We start from the raw sequence: 19,348 nt of genomic DNA on the forward strand, positions 1-19,348 counted from the left end.
TAGCATGGATGAGTGAGAAATCGACAGTCACAAGCTGGGGGAACTCCACTGTGTTCATCTCTTAACTGCTGTTATTGCACGGAGCACCCCGTGGGAGCGATTATTATAATGGGGCTCTGCGATTAAGCCGCCCATGGTGGTGATTTTCGCTATTAGCCTGTTACCGAACGGGGGCCCGTCTCATCTCGCCACGGGGGTTTTTCGCGAGGAACACCATGCTACAATATCGTCTTTTGTTGTCGGATTTTCTGGCCATCTGATCTGTTCTTGTGTCTAGAATCGTTGTGCCCAAAACATGCGATCGACAAAACATCATGGCCATCACCGATGCTTACACTTACGGGGCTGGGCTTTGTAAATCCCATTTTGCCTGTTGCCAGACGTTCTTGGGGCAGCCATTAGCGGAGCTGTGCCTCTAGTATCTGCCATCTTCCAAGACTGTATTCTTGTCCATGATGAGCATTGAACACCAAAGAATGAAGAGAATGGAATTCCTCGTGGTGCGGAATTAAGACCCGTGACATTTCGCTCAGACGGCTTCGGGGATATTCTCCAGTCTTGGCCTAGAGTGGTATTTGGCTAAATGGGGGTAAATGCGGGTAAATAAACAACCTTAATCACTCCGCCAATCACGACCTGCTCCCAATTCTTCTTCCTGATCGATTCAATGCGATTTCTTCACAAAAATCCGAATATTAAAATAAAGTATGTAAATCCCGAGTTATTCTCGGCACATCAGCTGAAATAGCCACGATCTGCTATACCTAGCCGCAAAGTCATGTGCATGGACTTTAGCCGATTGACAGATTGAAATATCGGCCTAGAACCTGCGCGTCGCATAATGATCCTAGAACAGCCCAGAGCCAAGCCAAACTGGAGACAAACACAAGTTCTCAACCGTCGACCAAGACCTTGGCGCTTACCGAACCCAATTTTCTTTTCGGCGACGATATCTCCACTCAATAAGACTTGTCCTGAGCTTGACCCGCCCTTGTTGGACGTGGAGCTTGGGAACCGAGGGCCGAAATTCCCCAGGCCTAGATTCTGATATCCACTGTTTTTGGGTCGAGCGTGACTGATCTGACGGACTGAGCATGACTCCGCCACGAGGGATTGGACGTTCAGCTAACCATGTCGCCGGCTTCCGATCGTATTGTGTCAAGGTGCACTGACGTAGAAATGGATATTGCCTGTGTTCAGTGATTGCAATTGCTGGGCCTACGACTAAGTCTGTCTGCGCAATACCTAGGCTGAATGCGATGTTTATAAAAATGCACCAGAGAGAAGAAATGCAGATTGACAGTTTGGTAGAAGTTGTCTAAAGTATTCTAGTGGTCATCGATTTTTGAAATTGTCTATGATGTAGTTTGATTCTGTTGCGGGTGATTTGCTGATTGAAGTGAAGAAGACAGAAAACCACGACTTGCTCTAAAACAAGAGAACGAATACAAAGACACTCTATTTATTGATTGCATTTACTCTCCTTAACTACTGCAGTACTTTCCATAAGATTGTGGCCAGCTCTATGGAGTATAAAATAATAATGCCTTCCAATGCAGTAAAACCTAGGGTAGGTACATCTGTGACGCGCTTTAACACGTGGAGGCAACGCGAATATCCACTCCAGAGAATGGGTCTTTAAACGATTCCTAGGCTGAAACATGTTAATTTACCCATCCTAAGCCACCACTATGCTTCTCGATGCTTGGTGATTTCCTACGCGTGGCATTTACCAAGAGTCTTGGCCCTCGACCAGTTCTCAATTTAGCCAGCGGCCTCACGCACACAGTCAGAACATCGTCATCCAAGGATAGTAATTGGACCTTGAACTTATCCAAAATCAACAGTGGGTAGCCAAGCTCCAAGCCAAGTAAGCTTGCGGATGTGAGAAAACTACTTGGCGTGGGGAGAACACCGAACCTGGGGGGGAATGGAGATCGGCAGACGCGATCCATGTAGATCTCTTAACAAGCATGAGACTTAAAATGGTTCTCTTCAACAAAGATCTGGGGAAAATACTATAATGATTATAGTCAATGGAAAGATAATAAATTGGCAAATAATATAGATTGAGGTACACAATAGTCTCGAGCGTCCAATCAGCTGTACAAAAAGCCAACTTCAACAGGGCAATTAGCCTAAAGTCACTCAATGTCATTTCGCGTGCATTCCTTATCGATAGCATCAGTTCCTGTATCCTTCTCCGCCCAAGGCCTGATAAGTGCTTATCGATAGGCTTATCTCACGCTCGTCTTGCGCTTCGGTCTTTTTTACTTCCGCGTTTCGCGTCTTGCATGCGTCTTATTCCAGATCTTTTATTAGGTCATACTCTCACTTGCTTTATTACTATATCTTACACTTTGCCATATTGCACAATTGTCGCAGGTGCCTTCAGGAGAAATACAAGAGTGCTAAGTAGCTTGCTGCGTCGATGAACCAACCTTTCACAACCAAGCTGAAGAATGAGAAGATTTAAATATGCTTTGTTAACAGCCCCCTCAAAATCTTAGCTGAAATCCTCCTTATCTGTACTGCCCTAAGTCTTCTTGATATCCTCTTGTTCGCCTTCTTTGACCTCATCCCAGTCACCATCACCATCGACTTTCTTCATGTCATCTCTTGGGACAGGAATGATAGATTTCGCATCAGTATTGATTTCCCAGATCTTGATCCAAAGTAAAGTCTGCGTCGCGAGAATAAAGACACCAGCACCCAAGACGGCTACCCAAGCTAGCAATATGATAGTAGCAATTGGCGAGTAGACGATAAAGCCCAGCATCCGCGGCTTGAAGGAGCTTGGGTATGTGCGATTGACCAGCCCGAAAGAAATTCGCCAAGCGGATTTGATGACCCAGGAACCATGGAGAACCAAGAGAGGGAACACAGATGTGCAGACTAACAGGGCGAGATATTTGCGAAGTCGTGACGTAATGCGATCCTTGAGCCAAAAGCCAGGGTGAGGCTGCGGGGTTGCAGAGCTGGATTTAACGAGAGAAGTATTCTTTTCGTCCTTTTTGTCATCTTGGTTGTCTTCATCCGGGAAAGAATCGACCTGCTTGGCTGACCACCAGCAATTAACTATGATGAGGACTGCGAGTGTCCAGAAAAGGTCGCTCTTGAGGTACTCGTAGCGGGTGGAGTCTGAGTACCACCAGGACTCATAATGTGAACAGGGCTTGGCAGTCATCTTGGCAATTTATCCATATAATGGTAAGAGAAATTGAGATGCATTGCGAATCGGATTGAGAGGGGAGAGTTTATTCTTTTATTATAAAAGCTTCTGTTTAAATGGCTGCCTGGAGCATCATTTTGCTTCCCCACATTCCATAATTTCCTTGTTGTGATTGGCTTCACATGTCTAGCACTTGGGGGCTAGTCCATCAGCATGGCAGCAAGGATGATGCACTCTATTCAACTGCTACGTAATAAAGAGACTTAGAGACTCAGCCCCTCGGCTTTTGGCCACGTAAACGAATGTAGTATCTCCCGAAACCGAATACCAAACCCAGCTATCAAACCAACCAAGTTACAAAGACACTCCTTCAGTCTTCCTAGGCATGCCAGACCCAAGACCGATTGAATCTCAGTACACCTCAGGCTCATCATGTAATCTCAACCTTCAAGTACCGGTTAGGGCTCTTCGCTTTACGGCGAAACTACCCCTGGTTGCATTCTGGGTTAGGGCTGGTATTAGGAGGACCAGCCTTGATCTTGATGTTGACCGTGCCACTGGGTCCACTGATATCGACTGATACCTCTCCAGCCTCGGTATTCTTGTCAATAACCCTCTCTAGGGCGGTGCGAATGATGTCAGCCTGGGAAGTATCAGGAGATTCGGTGCTGCACTCCTTCTTGGTAGCCTCGTTGATCTGGCCCGAGATGATACCAGCTATGGCAACGCCACCTGCATTGGCGACGAAAGGTTTGTTGAGGAACTCCCAGAGATCGCCACTGGAGACATACTCAGCAGTGCTCAGCCAAGCGTTGTAACCCAAGAGCAACACGTATCTGGTTGCTTTGACGACGCATTTTTGGCCAGCACTGCATGTGCCCGCAAGGTCGCGTGATTCAAGCTGAGTGCCATCAGAGATAGTACTGTTGCCGACGATCTCGTCAATATCGAGCTCAACGGCAGACCTCTTATGGACTATGCTTTGTTAGGACCAGAGCGGACTGTATCGGGATACGCTCTACTTACGTTTATCGTCCCACTCATCTTCAGGGACACCTGTGAAGACGCCCTTGGCAAGCTCTTGCCAGCGAACGTTTTTGCCATCGAACTCGCTGACTTCTCCGTGTTTAACACCAAGAACTCCTTGTGCTCCAAGGAGACCGGCTACGACAAGGGTGAGAAATCGCGAGTGAAACATAGTGGCTAGATTTAAGATAGCCTTTGGAGGAAAGATGTTAGGATATTGTGATGAGTGGCGCTGTATGATGATTTCCAATGCGAAGTTGTGCCATACTTGTGCGGTTTTAAATAGTTTTACATTGTACGCAAAATCATTTTTAATAAAATCAGAGCTGGATAGAGCATGTCGTAACACAATGTCTTGTTCCCAAGTTTCTGGCTGTACACTCGGAATCCCGTTTCTGCTGCCGATCGATATGCAAAGCAAGTAAAGTTTTAGAAGTCATCCTTCACGAGTTCCTCCCAGGCATCAAAGAACTTCTAAGGTTGATGATCAGCCTGCTCCGCCTTGTTTGGTCTGAGTTTGTCCATAAGCAAAGGATTCAGTTGCTCGTATGCAGGGGTTAAACGGCCCCCAATGTCAGCACGCGGATGATGAGGGAATTCCCGCAACATGCAGATCATCGACGATCAATAACCCGGAGGGCAGATCTCAGGACCGAAGGATCTATTGAGTTTCCGAAATTAGACCTGGAACTTGCTAAAGCCCGGAATCCCGTTCTCACAGACAATTGAATAGATTCACTGACGTAATTGACTGTGAGGCGCATGATGTAAGCATCAGCTGTGAGGTCTATCAACTCGGACCAGCACTCTTGTAAGAGGCCGGGAAACCTCTTTGACCCATAATTATCAAGAAGAGCTTTCTTCGCTGCCTGGTTATTGATCCTATGTCAGAGATCATCCAGAAGGAATATCTTAGGATCCAAAGGATTGTCTGACCTTCTGAAATGGAAGGTCGGCATCTCTTTGAGGGGCGAATTGCCAATTTACGGATAGAGACATTGACGTAATTGCCTGAAGATGTGCTGTAGTGTTGGAACTTCCTACGTAATGGCTCCTGAGTCTATGAAAGTTTGCAAGTTGAAGAAGGCCTTCCTGTTGAGATGGGCTCCATGAAGAAGTATTAAAGTCCTCTGTTCACCCACGAGTTTAATGCCAAACCATTCTCATCATCTCATCTTTCAACCTGATAACTATCATCTACCAACACTTTCAAAACACCTTCATCTTCTATCTCAACTATTTACATCATGATGTACTCCTTCACAGTCTTGATCGCAGCTTGCACTGCTTTGGCTGCTGCTTCACCCACACGCTCCAGGTCCGCTGGTCTTCAGGCCCGTGATGATCTCCTTGGACCAGCCACATGCCCAGACGGTGACAACTTTGCCCTCAATGAAGAGGATGCTGCTGCTGGCGCCGAGGGGTTCAAGCTGTGGGTTGAGCAGGGTGCTGACGGCAAGATTGATCTCTCTGGTAACTTCAAGGGCCAGATTTCTGTATGATATGTCCTTTCCTTCAAAATTCACAGCTAACCGCGGGTGTTTAGAAAACTCACAAGGGCGTAACCTTCTTTGCTTGTGATTACAAGAGTGGAGGAAAGGGCAGTTATATCAACGGCAACTTGGTCCAGTCGGTTCTTCGAAAGGATGGCTATCTCGATAGCAAGTGCGGCAGCGGCAGAGGTGGCTACGAAAGCAGCAACGATCTCAGCATTGGCCGAAGTTTTGTAAGTCCAATACGACTCCATTAATTATGAGAATTGTCTAGCTAATATTTGGACCCTTCAGAATGGCGACCACTATTGTTAAAGGAAGCAAGTTGCAGCATGATCACAGCTCTGCGGTAAAGCTAAGGATATATATATAACTAGGATACTGTCTTTACCTCAGATATTTATCTGTCTTTACCTTAGATGTTTATTTAAGATTTTTCATAATTCTTTGCTTCCGAGATATTTGTAGTCTTATTTATCCTTTCATGAGCTCGAAAGCCTTATCCGCTGTTTCCAGGATACCTGCGAAAGGATCTACGACACGGTCTTGGATTTCAGAGCTGCTTTTTATGCTCAGTGCGCCCGCGAGGATGTAGCCTGCGCACTCGAGGCGGTTGAGCTGACCTTTACTAGTCGTAGCCGCCCATAGACGTCCCTCATCTTTTAGTTAGGCTCTGAGAAGATGGCAAGAGGGCTAGTGGAAGGACACTGAATGAACATGTTCTTGGCGAAGATGATCTCTTACAGCAGTGTCAATTGTTTTTGTCAATGATGCCCAGGTTGTCAGCGGTTCATTTCAGATGCATGCAGGCCTCAGTTTCCTGACGCATCATGCTGCATCGTCATCACCTGTGTCCATAATGCGAAAAAGAAAACTGGTAAATTAGGTCCAGGCGTTATCGTTTATTGCCCAATCAGTACTGTGTTAGGTCCAGACTTAGAAGAGATTATTATCGTAAATCACCTCACTAGTATCTAACTAATCCTAACTAATAGTAGCTAAAGGGGAGTTCAAGGGACTTTTTAGTTAGACTCCAGGAACTATCGATTCGTATCGGGATATCGGAAGCCTAGCGTAAAACAAGCTTTGCCCCATGAATCTAGCGACCGTAGGTAGCCAAGCCTCGGGGGAAAAAAAATAAACGACCCCTGATGCACCAAAACTCGCTGGCGTTCCACCCATCGAGGGGTCGTTTTTTTATTTCCCCCCTAGCCAAGCTATTGCCAAGTGCCCTTAAAGTCCAACGCGTGTCCACCTCCTTTCTGACAAAACAGTTTATACCTTCCCTGTCACCCAATCCAAAACTCACTGGATTAACGTTCGTTACTATCTTTCGTTATTATGATGCATTGGATTTCCATTGCCGCTCTTGTCAGCGCTTCGCTGTTCCCTGTGGCCAGTGGCAGCCCATGCCGTCCCCATTCGACTACTACCTCTGGGATTTCTACTACTGCTGTTAGTGTTGAAAGCTCGAGCACCACGGCTGTTGAGAATCCTACTACCGTCACCACGACCACGGCCGACGATGTGACGACCAAGGCTTCTGAAGCAACCACCACCACGAATGTTGAGAGCACGACAGCTGAGGAGTTAACTTCAACTACTAAAGCCGAAACAACCTCAACCGTTGAAGCTAGTACTACCGCCGGCGCTGAGACATCCTCAACTGCTGAGGCTACTACTACCGCTACTGCCCAGACGACGACTGCTGAGGCTACTACTACCACTACTGCCGAGACAACGAGTGCTGAGGCTACTACTACCACCGCCGAGACAACGACTGCTGAAGCGACTAGCACTACAACCACTGCGGCTGCCGGTCCGACCAACGCCGTCCAGAACGCCGGATTTGAAGATGTGCCAAACACGGCCTGGGTTCTACAAGGCACCACCATCATGTCCACTGGCCTGGCTCATACAGGCACCCATTTCCTGTAAGATCACTCTTTCCATCTTGCAAAGCCCCTCATTGACAGATGCTATGTAGTGAAATTGACGTGAACAATAACTTTGCCATTGGACAAAACCTCGCCACTCAAGTTGTCAATGGTCTCGACGCCACTCTCTCGTATCAGCTCGCCTTATATTACACTGTATTCAGCAACCCGGCGCCCGTCATCATTCCTGGCACGATCTGCTTCGTCCAGGTTAATCAGGGTGACTCTATAATATTGCAGTCCCCTGTCGACTTTGCGAACGTCGACTCATACCAGCAATATAGCATATCCTTTACCCCTGCTAGCACTAGTATCTCTCTCAGCTTAAGGCTCCGATGTACTAATGGTCGGAGGGTTACACTTGCTCTTGGTATTGATGATGTTTCTATTTCTACTACCTAATTGTTGGTTCCAGGATATCAATAAGCTAGCGGCCAGTCCCCGGCTCTTGCACCTTCTGCAATCTGCTCTATTGCAAGCTGTATTTAATCCTTTCTGTGCTTGATATCCCATTCATAGATATTATAGCCTCTTGTCTAGAATGTCCACTATTGCCTGATGCCCATATCTCGTAGCAATTGCTAAAGCTGATTTTCCTTTCCAGTCTCCTGCAGGAATAACGTATCCAGCATTCGCCCCCTTTTCTATTAGCAAACGCACAGCAGGTCCGTTCCCCCATAGTGCAGCTTGGCAAAGCGGTGTAAGGCCCCAGCCATCAACTGAGTCCGGCCCAGCCTTGCCCGTTTCCAGCAGCTCACGGATCACATCAACATGACCCTTCTTGGCAGCATCTGAAAGAGGGGTGTTCCCATCTTTATCCATATGAACGGGGTCAGCCTTGTACTTTTCCATCAAAAGTCTGACAACATATGTCATATTAGTTTCTGCAGCATAAGAGAGAGGTGTTCTGCCTTTGGAATCAGGGGAGTCCGGGTCAGCTTGACCAATTTCCAACAAGGTTTGAATGACAAGTCCGTGCCCGTTCCTCGCTGCATATGAAATTGGTGTCAATCTGGTACTCTCGACTTGGCCAGTAGATGTTAGACCAACAGTTGCCCCCTTTGTAATGAGAAGCTCAACGATTGCCAAATGCCCCCTTTCTGCTGCAAAAGAAAGCGGTGTTCTTCCATTGTAGAACTGTGCTCCAATGAATGTAGCCTTTGCTTCAGTGTTAGGATTGGCCCCCATATCAAGCAGCGTCCTCACTGTAGTTGTATATCCATGTTGTGCCATATGGGACAGGGCCGTTCGTCCGAATTTGTCTGGTCGGTCGATTTCAACCCTTCCAGTCTCAAGTAGTAGTCTCGCAATAGCATCGTATCCTCTCACCGCAGCAGATAACAGTGGTGTAGACATTCCAAGGAGAGGATCTGGGTTCGCCCCATACTCCAGTAGCAGCTGGACGATATCCATGCTATTAGCCCATGCTGCACGAAACAGTGCTGTCAAACCTGAGGTTGATAAATAGTCAACCTCGGCGCCATTCTCAAGCAACAATTGGACAATGCTTTTATGTCCATTGCCAACCGCGCGACCTAATTCAACGTTGATGTCGACGGTCTCCGTGTTGAGAAACAACCGAATCAAACCCTCTCGTCTGTTCTGTACCGCGTAGGAAAGCGGTGTGAATCCGGATTTGGACTTTAATGAAGGAGAAGCCCCGCTCTTAATCAAAATATGAACTGCAGCTTCGTGCCCTTCCTCTGTCGCAAATGACAACGGAGTACGTCCTGCGTTCTCATTCCGATAGTGCCACTTGCGAACAACTTCTCCATCTTGAGAATCAACTTCTGCCCCCCTTTCAAGTAACATGATCATAATGGCTTCATGGCCCTGCTCAGCCGCATATGATAGAGGAGTTCTCCCAGTCCGGTCCACTATGTCTACCGCTGCGCCCCTGTCAAGGAGATTCTCAACTAGCGCGGCCAGGCCGAAATATGCCGCTATATGAAGGTGCCTCATGAAGAAGTAACCAACTGTGAATCTCTGCAGGGCGTTTCTCATGGCAAGACTGACCGTCGCTTCATCGTTCATGAATTCAATAAGCTCATTGTTCGAAATGGAGGATTTGTGCCCGTGATGTCCCCAATTGAGAGCGCTGTACCACCACAATGGATAAGAGGATCTGGTAGCGAGGTCAAAGTCGAGAAAGCGGTACCGTTCGTTCTCGCTAACCCATAGATGTGCCATGCATGTCCTTGCAATGTCTTGTTCCGTCAATGGGAATAGCTCATCGGGGTTCTGGATAAGATATTCTTGCGTGGTAAAATGAACAAGGCGAATTATCCTGCTCGACTCGTCCAAGGCTACAAGTCCGGCACAGACAGAGATCATAGTCGACGCGAAGGGCAAGTCTTGTGTGCACACCATGCGGTATTTGGATCTTGTCGCAAGGGCGTATCGCAGATCCTCAACAGTCAACTCACTTCTCGCGTATGTAAGCCAAAGGAGAACTCCTTTAGCTAGCATCGCGTGATCTGACTCCTGAGATTTGATCCTGGTCATGGTTTGATCGTAGGCATCGGACAAGGCTTTAGCGTTACCCTTCCTACTGCCTCGCTTGAACATGGCTAACTGGTTTCGTATCTCTGTTTCAGAGACTTTGAAGCTGAGCAAGTTCAGATATATCCGTGCCAAAAGAAACCTGCAAACCGTTAGCAATAGGCCTTTTACCTGTTGTATGATAACATACATTCCGTCCACAGATACCTGAAGTGACTCTACAATATCCTGACGAAGGTCCTTATTTTGCCGGATATCAGGAGGCAATATGTTGAAGTTTCCTTCGATATATGTACCAATATCATCTCTCATTGCGTTAATCTCTAGATTCATGCTGTCGAGGAAACTGGATTTGATCTCCGAAGAGATTGCGGTGTCATATCGTGAAGTGGCAAATATATTGACTTCAAATTCTTGCTGCAGTCGAGCAAGCTGCACTAGGAAGGATTCTCTTACGCCAGGAGCACTCCCGTACTCGTCAAGTGCGTCGACTATGATAAATACTCTCGAATGCTCAGAGATCACAGTCCCAAGAGTGGAAATGATCTCTCTGGAAGACGGTCGTGTCCGTTGGATAGCATGACTTGTGTAGAGTGATCGTAAGGACTCCGGCAGCGACGGCAAGCCTGCGGAGAACTGTTTTAGGATACAAGAAAGGAGACCATCGCTGGTTTGCTGATCCTGTCTCTGGAAGTTGCAGAAGATGTACGATATACCGCTTGTAGAGTCCCCAGCAAGTTTGGAGCTTAGGTGATCTATTAGACCTGACGTCAAGATAGTCTTCCCAACGCCTGGGATTCCTTGACAAAAGAGAGTTTGCCCAGGTGTCTGCAACCAAGTTCGGTACTCTGACGTATCGAGAAGCCACCTACCAGTTCCTGGCTGTTGAACCTTTTGAAACTCGCTCTGTTGTAAGCCATAGTCGATTGTTGTGAGCCAGTCCAGAATCTTGATATCGTCCTTTCTACTCTGACTGGTTCTAATTTCGGCGACATCCTTGCGTGTTTCGGAGACGAGAGAGTGGACTAATCAGAGTCAGCTGGTAGTTTAAGTTGGAGAAGACAAGGAACTAACCATCGTTCAGCAAGTCCTTTAGTGGAAGTTCGCCCTCCACATCAGTTGGTTGCAAATACTGTAAAAGCTCCTTCGCAAAAGCCGCGGCTACAATAGCTGCGTGCTCCTGCCAGTCCTTATTCTTGTGTGAGTCGGCATAGTCACATATACCACGGACGACAAGACAAGGAAAGTGATTCACTAAACCCGCAGCCTCCATCTCGATACAGAGGACCTGTCCCCCGAGGTCTTTGTTGAGTTTGTTCCGCGATGCAGCGTCTTTGATCAACTTGTCACCTGATGCGATTAGACCGTAGTGTATGCGCATCTCTCTGTCTTTTCTTTTCACAACCATCGATCTATCACAGAATCGACAAGGGTCATGCTCTTCATCTTCGCTTTCACCTACATCCTCATCATCCCTATTGCAAATCGTGCCTGAAATATGATTGTAAGACCACTTAAACAACACGTCTTTGAAAGAATCGTTCTGTAGAGATACAGCTGCAAGCTTTGGCCATCTCTGTTTCAGTTCTTCGAGATACTCGGGTATCTTCGTACCGACCAAGTTGTGTTGCGTCTCCAGCTGTGTAAGAGCAGTCAACAGTGACTGAGGTGGATTGTTGAGTGATCCAGTTCGTTCAAACTTTCCTTGGCCATGTATCTTGCCAGCATCCCACTTTACTACTCCTGGATAGTCACCAGAGGATGTACCGATAACAACATCTCCCAGCCGGACCTTATTGGATGGCACACCACCGCCAATACCTACCATGAGACCGACTCTAATAGAGGGAAAGGTAGTGACTAGATGACTAGCAACTGTTGCTGCTGGGACATTCCCGATCATACCCTTTGGTAAGCAAGTAATGGCAACGTTGTGAGGCCCGATGGAACCAAGAGTATACGAGTTGATATCGTTTCGGGGCTTCGATAGTGCTGGGTGATGATGATCCAGCATGGCTGTAGCGGCCGTTAGCTCCTTAGACAAGGCACAGACCCATCCGACGGTATAGTCATTATGCGTGAAGACATCCTTGTTCTTCCTATATTGATTCATCAGAGGTTCTTGCTTCGACGGTACGGGTATGCTGGATAAGCCGGTCAAGAGAGACATATAGAGAAACGAAAAAGAGGGCCAGCACAGAGCTTACGGAATAAGGCCCCGCCATCAGCAGATCCGATTCAAGACCAATCGTAGGCCCGGGCCGTCTGAACTGGCCTGCAGCTTGCACATGAACCCTTGTATTCTTATAGGGGGGTTTTGCCACCTTGTTCTCGAATTTGGTGAGACAGCAAAATAAGACCATGATAAAAGATCTAGATGAGATAGCCGAAGTTTAGAGAAATCTCTACAGCTTCTTTTGATACCCTCTTCTTATATAGTGGTGCCTATTGTCACACTTAACTATGCAAGACTGAGTCCGATATGATAGAAGCTTTTCTAAGTCATTATCACTGCCAAGTTATGAAAGCATGAGACTGAGAGTTGTTGATAAGTATTTACTATTCTCTCGATATGTACCTGACAACTATATACGATGAAGCTCAAAGATGGCGATTATTTGTTATCAAATCGCGAAACAAGCACGGATCCACCAAGAGCCTTGGTAGCATAGTTAAGAATACCATAGCGATGTCCAGGGTAGAACTGCCAATCATTACCAAGCGAGACAGTGGATCCAAAATTGGTAAAGCTGTTACCATCGGTGCTATAACTGAACACAGCAGATCCAGCAGCACCAGGGTTGATATTAGCAGTGACACGGAGATACACCTTGCGGAAAGAAACGTTGTTTTGTCGGGCTGAAACACTTCCTGTGGACTTGGTGGTCCAGTCAGTGTTCATGCTGAGGCCTGTGTTGAAGACGAGGTTGAAGTTGCTTCCTTCACGCTCGATGCCGATCCAGGCTGATGAGTCGCGGAGAACAGCGAGACCAGTGCGATCACCATCGGCCATCTTGGAGAAGTCGATGAGGACTGTACCAGTTCCTTGAGGGCCGCGGATTCGGTGAGTGAGGGTATTGCGAGCTTGATACAGGTCCTTGGTGACAGTAGCGGTCTTCAAGGTCAAGCCGTTGTTGACAGTGAAGCTCTTGGTATCGGGGTTATGGTTCCACTCCCAATCAGCTCGGAGGTTGGGACCAGCGAAAGTATCAGTACCAATAGGGCTGGGAACCGTGCGCTTAGGGAGAGGGTAGTCATAGTTGCCCCATTGGCCATTAACAAGGGTGATACTGGGGAAGCCATCGCTGCCCCAGGTGATTGGTGCCAAAGCTGGTGCTCTTCCGCCAGGGTACATGTCCACAAAAGACATGTAGTACCACTTGCCGTTGGGTGTATCGATAAGACCGCCTTGATGGGGTGCTCCAGCACGAGGGGCAGTGGCAAGCTTGAGGTTATCAGCGATGATCTTGAGATTGTAGGTTCCGAATGGTCCGTTGGTTGACTTGGCGATGTATTGTCCGGTGGCGGGACGTGTCAAGAAGATGTACCAGTTGTTGTCCTTTTTGTACAGGCGAGACCCCTCGAGAGTAAGTGTAGATGGCGGTGTGAGGACAATTTGTTCCTTGACTTCGGTCTTCATGTCCTTGGAGAGCTGGGCAATGTGAAGATCACCGCGTCCATATGCAACGTAAGGAGTGCTATCAGTGTCGAAAGTCAGACCAGCATCGTAATAGCACTTGTTGATGGTTGAGATCTGAGACCAAGGGCCAGTTGGGCTCGAAGCGCTGTAAATATAGGTCTTGCCGAACTCAATACAAGCAACGAAGTAGAACTTTCCGTCGCTCTCGCGGTATCGGAGAGAAGAAGCCCAGATGCCCTTGACATAAGCTCGCTGCCCATTCTCAAGGCTGTACTTGGAGGACCAGTCGAGCACAGGGACGGAATGGCCGATGTGCTCCCAGTTGACGAGATCGTATGATCGAAGGACTGGAGCACCGGGGGAGTAGTGGAATGTCGAAGCGGTCATGAAGTAGGCATCTCCAGCGCGGGTGACTTCCACATCGGAGAGATCTTCCCAGATAACAGGGTTGGTAAACGTTTCTGCCAAAGCGGCAGCGGCCGAGAAGAGGAGGCCAAGAATAGCACGCATTTTGAAGTCGTGAAGAACAAGTGAGCGATGTTGAATAGAACCCTTTCGCAGGATTTCTCACCTTAACTTATAAGAAAAGGGCCGACACTCCAATTGAGAGTTTTGACATGAAACGATTGGTGCGCTTTAGCTGAACAGGGATCAGCGTCCAGACTTCTTAGAGTTTTCACGGAAATACATGCCCCCTCTAAAGCCACGAGTAGCAGCGCGCCAATGTTTATTACAGGGTTGCCCCGCCTTATGCACGATGCGCCCAACTTCAGGCTGAAACAAACGTGGTCAGAGTATGGGGATGAAATCAGCAGGCGCTTCATCTATTCGTCACTACTCCAATAATTAAGGGGAGCTGAACGACGTTAAACGAAGTATTAGCCTAATTTGGGCGTGTTTTATATGGACCGCTTAACGGAAGATCGGCACTTGCAGCAGTCGGCATTTGGTAGATGTCATCACGTCCCCATTCTGAAGAACGGAAGAGGCATTCCGTTTGGCGTTACCCCAGATGAAGCAAGGATACATCCATCAGATGATTTGTGTTGATCTCGCCCTTGACTGGAACATGACTCAAGGTGTCTTCTCGTATCCGTTCCAATCAGTTGAGTCTCCGCCGATATGTTGGCTGTTTCTAGTAAATGATTCACCTTGATCCGAGTATCCGGGTCCTTCTTCCATGAAGAGCTGCAGTCTGACGATGCGCGCAAATAGTAACCTCAAGCTCGGTGTTAAATATGCCCTCATGTCCGCATACCAGCTAGGCGCGCAAATTGTCTGTAATTATCTTATGAAGACATCATAGCCTATTTGTGTAAATACGTTATTCGCTCGTTTTACTTCGTTCAACACTACGTTAACGGCGTCCTTAAACAAACTGGAGTTATTACCTTGCTTATACGCAAAAGCCAAGATCTACATATCAGCATAGGGTCGAAAATTTAAAGGCCACATCGAACTGCGCATACCAACCTCATTATAGAAACACTCTTCTTCAACATCCTTGGTCGGCAAGACATCGATACACGTCAACAGTTGTTCTGAGACTCTACTCAAGATGTGGCTGACCTCCCCATTGCTGTTCGTCAGCACCCTCCTGGGTCTCACTGGCGTTGCTCTAGCAGACAACCCCATCGTCCAAGACATCTACACCGCAGACCCAGCACCAATGGTCTACAACGGCCGCGTCTACCTCTTCACAGGCCATGACAACGACGGCTCTACCGACTTCAACATGACAGACTGGCGTCTCTTCTCGTCAGCAGACATGGTCAACTGGCAGCACCATGGTGTCCCCATGAGCTTACAGACCTTCAGCTGGGCCAACAGCAGAGCCTGGGCTGGTCAAGTCGTTGCCCGAAACGGAAAGTTTTACTTCTATGTTCCTGTCCGTAATGCCAAGACGGGCGGAATGGCTATTGGTGTCGGTGTTAGTACCAACATCCTTGGGCCCTACACTGATGCCCTCGGAAAGCCATTGGTCGAGAACAATGAGATCGACCCAACTGTCTACATTGACACTGATGGCCAGGCCTATCTCTACTGGGGCAACCCTGGATTGTACTACGTCAAGCTTAACCAAGACATGCTCTCCTACAGTGGTAGCATCAACAAAGTATCGCTTACAACAGCTGGATTCGGCAGCCGCCCGAACAACGCGCAGCGTCCTACTACTTTCGAGGAAGGACCGTGGCTGTACAAGCGTGGAAATCTCTACTACATGATCTACGCAGCCAACTGCTGTTCCGAGGACATTCGCTACTCAACTGGACCCAGCGCCACTGGACCTTGGACTTACCGCGGTGTCGTGATGAACAAGGCGGGTCGAAGCTTCACCAACCATCCTGGCATCATCGACTTTGAGAACAACTCGTACTTCTTTTACCACAATGGCGCTCTTGATGGAGGTAGCGGTTATACTCGGTCTGTGGCTGTCGAGAGCTTCAAGTATGGTTCGGATGGTCTGATCCCCGAGATCAAGATGACTACGCAAGGCCCAGCGCAGGTCAAGTCTCTGAACCCATATGTCAGGCAGGAGGCCGAGACTATCGCCTGGTCTGAGGGTATCGAGACTGAGGTCTGCAGCGAAGGTGGTCTCAACGTTGCTTTCATCGACAATGGTGACTACATCAAGGTCAAGGGAGTCGACTTTGGCAGCACCGGTGCAAAGACGTTCAGCGCCCGTGTTGCTTCCAACAGCAGCGGAGGCAAGATTGAGCTTCGACTTGGTAGCAAGACCGGTAAGTTGGTTGGTACCTGCACGGTAACGACTACGGGAAACTGGCAGACTTATAAGACTGTGGAGTGCCCCGTCAGTGGTGCTACTGGTACGAGTGATCTATTCTTTGTCTTCACTGGCTCTGGGTCTGGCTCTCTGTTCAACTTCAACTGGTGGCAGTTCAGCTAAAGTATTTATGATGTGGATGGTATGAGAGTTTGCACTTCTTGTAAATAATAACCCTTTGAGGCTATAGTACATAACTCAAATTGACTGCATCGAGTAGCCATTTGCCTGGAACTCCAGAACCACAGTATTTCCCATTCCATATTGTTCCTGCCATCCAGTAAAAGAATTTCCATCATCTAACAGCAACTCAAGTCATACCACTTTGCAGCAACCCAATGCGACATGAAGGCTGTGCAGAATACAATTGCTGGATGCTTAGGTGACATAAGGCTGATAAACCGTACCGTTTTGCTGCGCCTCTCGCAGGAGTCGCTTGTTGGAACGGCTGAGCCAGATCTTCATGACAATAGCGCAAGCGCTGGAGGTCAAGCCGAAGGCCATCATACCGATGAAGGCACTGATGTAGCGAGGCTCCTCCTTGGTCACGAACATGAAAGGAGCAGTGAAGTTTCCTAGCAGATTTTGTTAGTTGGTACTTAAGGATCTTGGTGGAAGTTAACTTACCGATTTGAGATAGAAGGTTACATAGTGCAACGGAGGCAGCTCGCTTTTCAGGAGTCTTTGCAAGAGCACCTGGTGAATAGTTAGTATCGCATGGAGTAGCGCAATAGCATGAATGACGTACCGCTGACATAACCCATGATGAGAGGGTTAGCGATGTACATGCCGCCGACGTAGATGAAGGAAGCTCCGTAACGGGCCTGGGGGTTAGTGGTAGCCAAGCAGACGATGAAACCAATACAAGCGACCGCAACGGGAATTGCATAGTGAAGGCCACGTTCCTTGACCCTGTAGCGATGCGGTTAGTACTTATATGAAACAAGCGATCCGTTGGGACTTACTTGTCAGAGTGCCAAGCGTTGACATAAGAGCCAATAGCAGCAAAGATGTAAGGAGGCGCAGTGAGGACAAGAGCGATGACAGAACTGTATCCCCAATCGGCAGCCAAACCACGAACGATGGAAGGGTAGAAGTTGGAGAAGCCGTAGGCAGCAGAGATGGTGATGTTCATGAGAGTAAGGATGTAGAGCTTAGGGTCGCGAACACTAAGCTTCAATCCCTCCCAAGCACCAGTCTTGGCCTCGGTGGTTGAAGGACGATCAGCAAGGACACGTGCGGCAGCAACCTTTCGCATGTCCTCGGTCATGGTCCACATGGCGCTGCCGGTTGTCGAGTCGGGATAATCGGGGATGAACCAGATACAGATCATGGCAGAGCCAGCGCCAGCAGTAGCGAGGATGATGAATAGCCACTGCCAGCCAGCAAGGCCGTGGGCTTTCTCGAGAGTGGCGTAGGTGGCCGCGGCAATGAGACCGGCTGAGCAGAAGGCGATGGTCTGAGCTGAGTAGAGGATAGCCATGCGGAAAGCGACTTCCTTTCGTGTGTACCTAGGATAACATGTCAGCATGAGAAGATATCGGTATATGAAGACCAAGATACTTACCAACAGCCAAGAAGGTAGATAGCGCCAGGGAGGAGGGGCGCCTCAACAAGACCAAGAGCGAAACGAACGCCCATGAGTCCAGAGTAAGACTTGACACCGACAGTAGCGACACTGACACCAGACCAGACAATGGCCATGAGACAGAGATAAAGACTGGGTCGGATCTTGGTGATCAACATATTGCTGGGAAGTTGGCCGAGGACTACAAAGGTCAGTATTATCTCAACAGAGAAGCCATTCGTGGAACCTACCATAACCGAGAGAGAGAATAGAGACAGCAGAAGAGAAGTTGGAGCCAGTAAGATTCAGGTCCTTGTCAAACGTGCTTAGCCTAGCGTGGCCAATTGATGCTCTGTCAAGGTAATTGAAGAAGTAAAGACACCAAACACAAGGCATGAGAGTCATATCAAGACGACGAACAATCTTCTTCTCCAGCTCGCGCCAGTTGGGAATACCAAGCGCGTCAATCTGCTCCTCGGGGCTAGGAAGACGACCTTCATTCTTGAGATAGCCCTCCTCTACCATACCGAGCTCCTTCTCAATGGCAGAAGCAGTATCGGCCTTTTCGTCGATGGGAGCCTTGACATCAGAACCTGGAACCTGAATGTCTTGCGGAGGGACATCACCGCCCGCTTTCCCATTCGGGGTCGTCATATCTTGACAAATAAAACGTAACGAATAAAGAGATAACGACTATTGATGGCTGAGAAAGGGAGGGCTTGTGAAGTCAACCAAGGCAAAAGGCTGAGTACACGAGAAAAAGGCGAGGACAAAACGACGGTGGATGGCATTTTTTATAGATGAGCGAGACACAAGACAAGAAAAACATTGGCGATGGGAAAAACAGAAAACCCCGCATCTCTCCAATATTGGCATGGCTGGGCAAGCTGGGGAAAAAACGTCGTGTCCCCCCAGATGGGTTGCATGTGTGAGCCAAGAGTCCGGGGCAAAGAAGAATTTGATCTGTTGGGTTTTAAAAACTGGAGAAGAAAAAGGGTTCTGGGGCAAAAAAAAACGGTCTCGCGTGCGCAAAAACACACAGACTGGATCGGACCCCAGATGAATTGCCAGAAGATCGGCGGTGTCAAATGGTGATCAGGTTACTTGCAATTCATGTCTCTTTAGAGTTGTTGTTTTAGAGTTAACTTTTACGCAGAGATCTATGATGCAATGGCGGTTGTTGAAGAGGCTGAAAATGAGGCTCTTTTCTCAGCGCCGTATTGCCG

The 19,348-nt window shown here is 48.1% G+C and overlaps 8 protein-coding genes across 8 annotated transcripts; 3 read left to right on the plus strand and 5 right to left on the minus strand.

Annotated features, from left to right (window-relative positions):
• Nucleotides 1-2,536: 2,536 nt before the first annotated feature.
• Nucleotides 2,537-3,187, minus strand: J7337_013001 (uncharacterized protein; the record flags this gene model as incomplete). The annotated part of the gene is made up of 1 exon (XM_044830497.1): nt 2,537-3,187. The coding sequence occupies one exon, from the start codon at nt 3,185-3,187 to the stop codon at nt 2,537-2,539; it is 651 nt and encodes a 216-aa protein (XP_044675413.1).
• A 469-nt stretch (nt 3,188-3,656) lies between these two features.
• Nucleotides 3,657-4,370, minus strand: J7337_013002 (uncharacterized protein; the record flags this gene model as incomplete). Its single annotated transcript, XM_044830498.1, has 2 exons — nt 3,657-4,147; nt 4,199-4,370. 2 exons carry the CDS (start codon nt 4,368-4,370, stop codon nt 3,657-3,659), a joined length of 663 nt encoding a protein of 220 aa, XP_044675414.1.
• A 1,075-nt stretch (nt 4,371-5,445) lies between these two features.
• Nucleotides 5,446-6,006, plus strand: J7337_013003 (uncharacterized protein; the record flags this gene model as incomplete). The annotated part of the gene is made up of 3 exons (XM_044830499.1): nt 5,446-5,694; nt 5,745-5,924; nt 5,986-6,006. The coding sequence occupies 3 exons, from the start codon at nt 5,446-5,448 to the stop codon at nt 6,004-6,006; spliced, it is 450 nt and encodes a 149-aa protein (XP_044675415.1).
• A 1,026-nt stretch (nt 6,007-7,032) lies between these two features.
• J7337_013004 (uncharacterized protein) lies at nt 7,033-7,629 on the plus strand (the record flags this gene model as incomplete). The annotated part of the gene is made up of 1 exon (XM_044830500.1): nt 7,033-7,629. One exon carries the CDS (start codon nt 7,033-7,035, stop codon nt 7,627-7,629), a length of 597 nt encoding a protein of 198 aa, XP_044675416.1.
• A 521-nt stretch (nt 7,630-8,150) lies between these two features.
• Nucleotides 8,151-12,300, minus strand: J7337_013005 (uncharacterized protein; the record flags this gene model as incomplete). Its single annotated transcript, XM_044830501.1, has 3 exons — nt 8,151-10,272; nt 10,321-11,155; nt 11,205-12,300. The coding sequence occupies 3 exons, from the start codon at nt 12,298-12,300 to the stop codon at nt 8,151-8,153; spliced, it is 4,053 nt and encodes a 1,350-aa protein (XP_044675417.1).
• A 444-nt stretch (nt 12,301-12,744) lies between these two features.
• J7337_013006 (uncharacterized protein) lies at nt 12,745-14,280 on the minus strand (the record flags this gene model as incomplete). Its single annotated transcript, XM_044830502.1, has 1 exon — nt 12,745-14,280. The coding sequence occupies one exon, from the start codon at nt 14,278-14,280 to the stop codon at nt 12,745-12,747; it is 1,536 nt and encodes a 511-aa protein (XP_044675418.1).
• A 1,048-nt stretch (nt 14,281-15,328) lies between these two features.
• J7337_013007 (uncharacterized protein) lies at nt 15,329-16,678 on the plus strand (the record flags this gene model as incomplete). Its single annotated transcript, XM_044830503.1, has 1 exon — nt 15,329-16,678. The coding sequence occupies one exon, from the start codon at nt 15,329-15,331 to the stop codon at nt 16,676-16,678; it is 1,350 nt and encodes a 449-aa protein (XP_044675419.1).
• A 255-nt stretch (nt 16,679-16,933) lies between these two features.
• J7337_013008 (uncharacterized protein) lies at nt 16,934-18,776 on the minus strand (the record flags this gene model as incomplete). The annotated part of the gene is made up of 6 exons (XM_044830504.1): nt 16,934-17,130; nt 17,183-17,251; nt 17,304-17,467; nt 17,521-18,066; nt 18,123-18,324; nt 18,374-18,776. The coding sequence occupies 6 exons, from the start codon at nt 18,774-18,776 to the stop codon at nt 16,934-16,936; spliced, it is 1,581 nt and encodes a 526-aa protein (XP_044675420.1).
• Between the last annotated feature and the right edge of the window lie 572 nt (nt 18,777-19,348).

Source organism: Fusarium musae, chromosome 10 (genome assembly GCF_019915245.1).
Source record: "Fusarium musae strain F31 chromosome 10, whole genome shotgun sequence".
NCBI lineage: Eukaryota > Fungi > Ascomycota > Sordariomycetes > Hypocreales > Nectriaceae > Fusarium > Fusarium musae.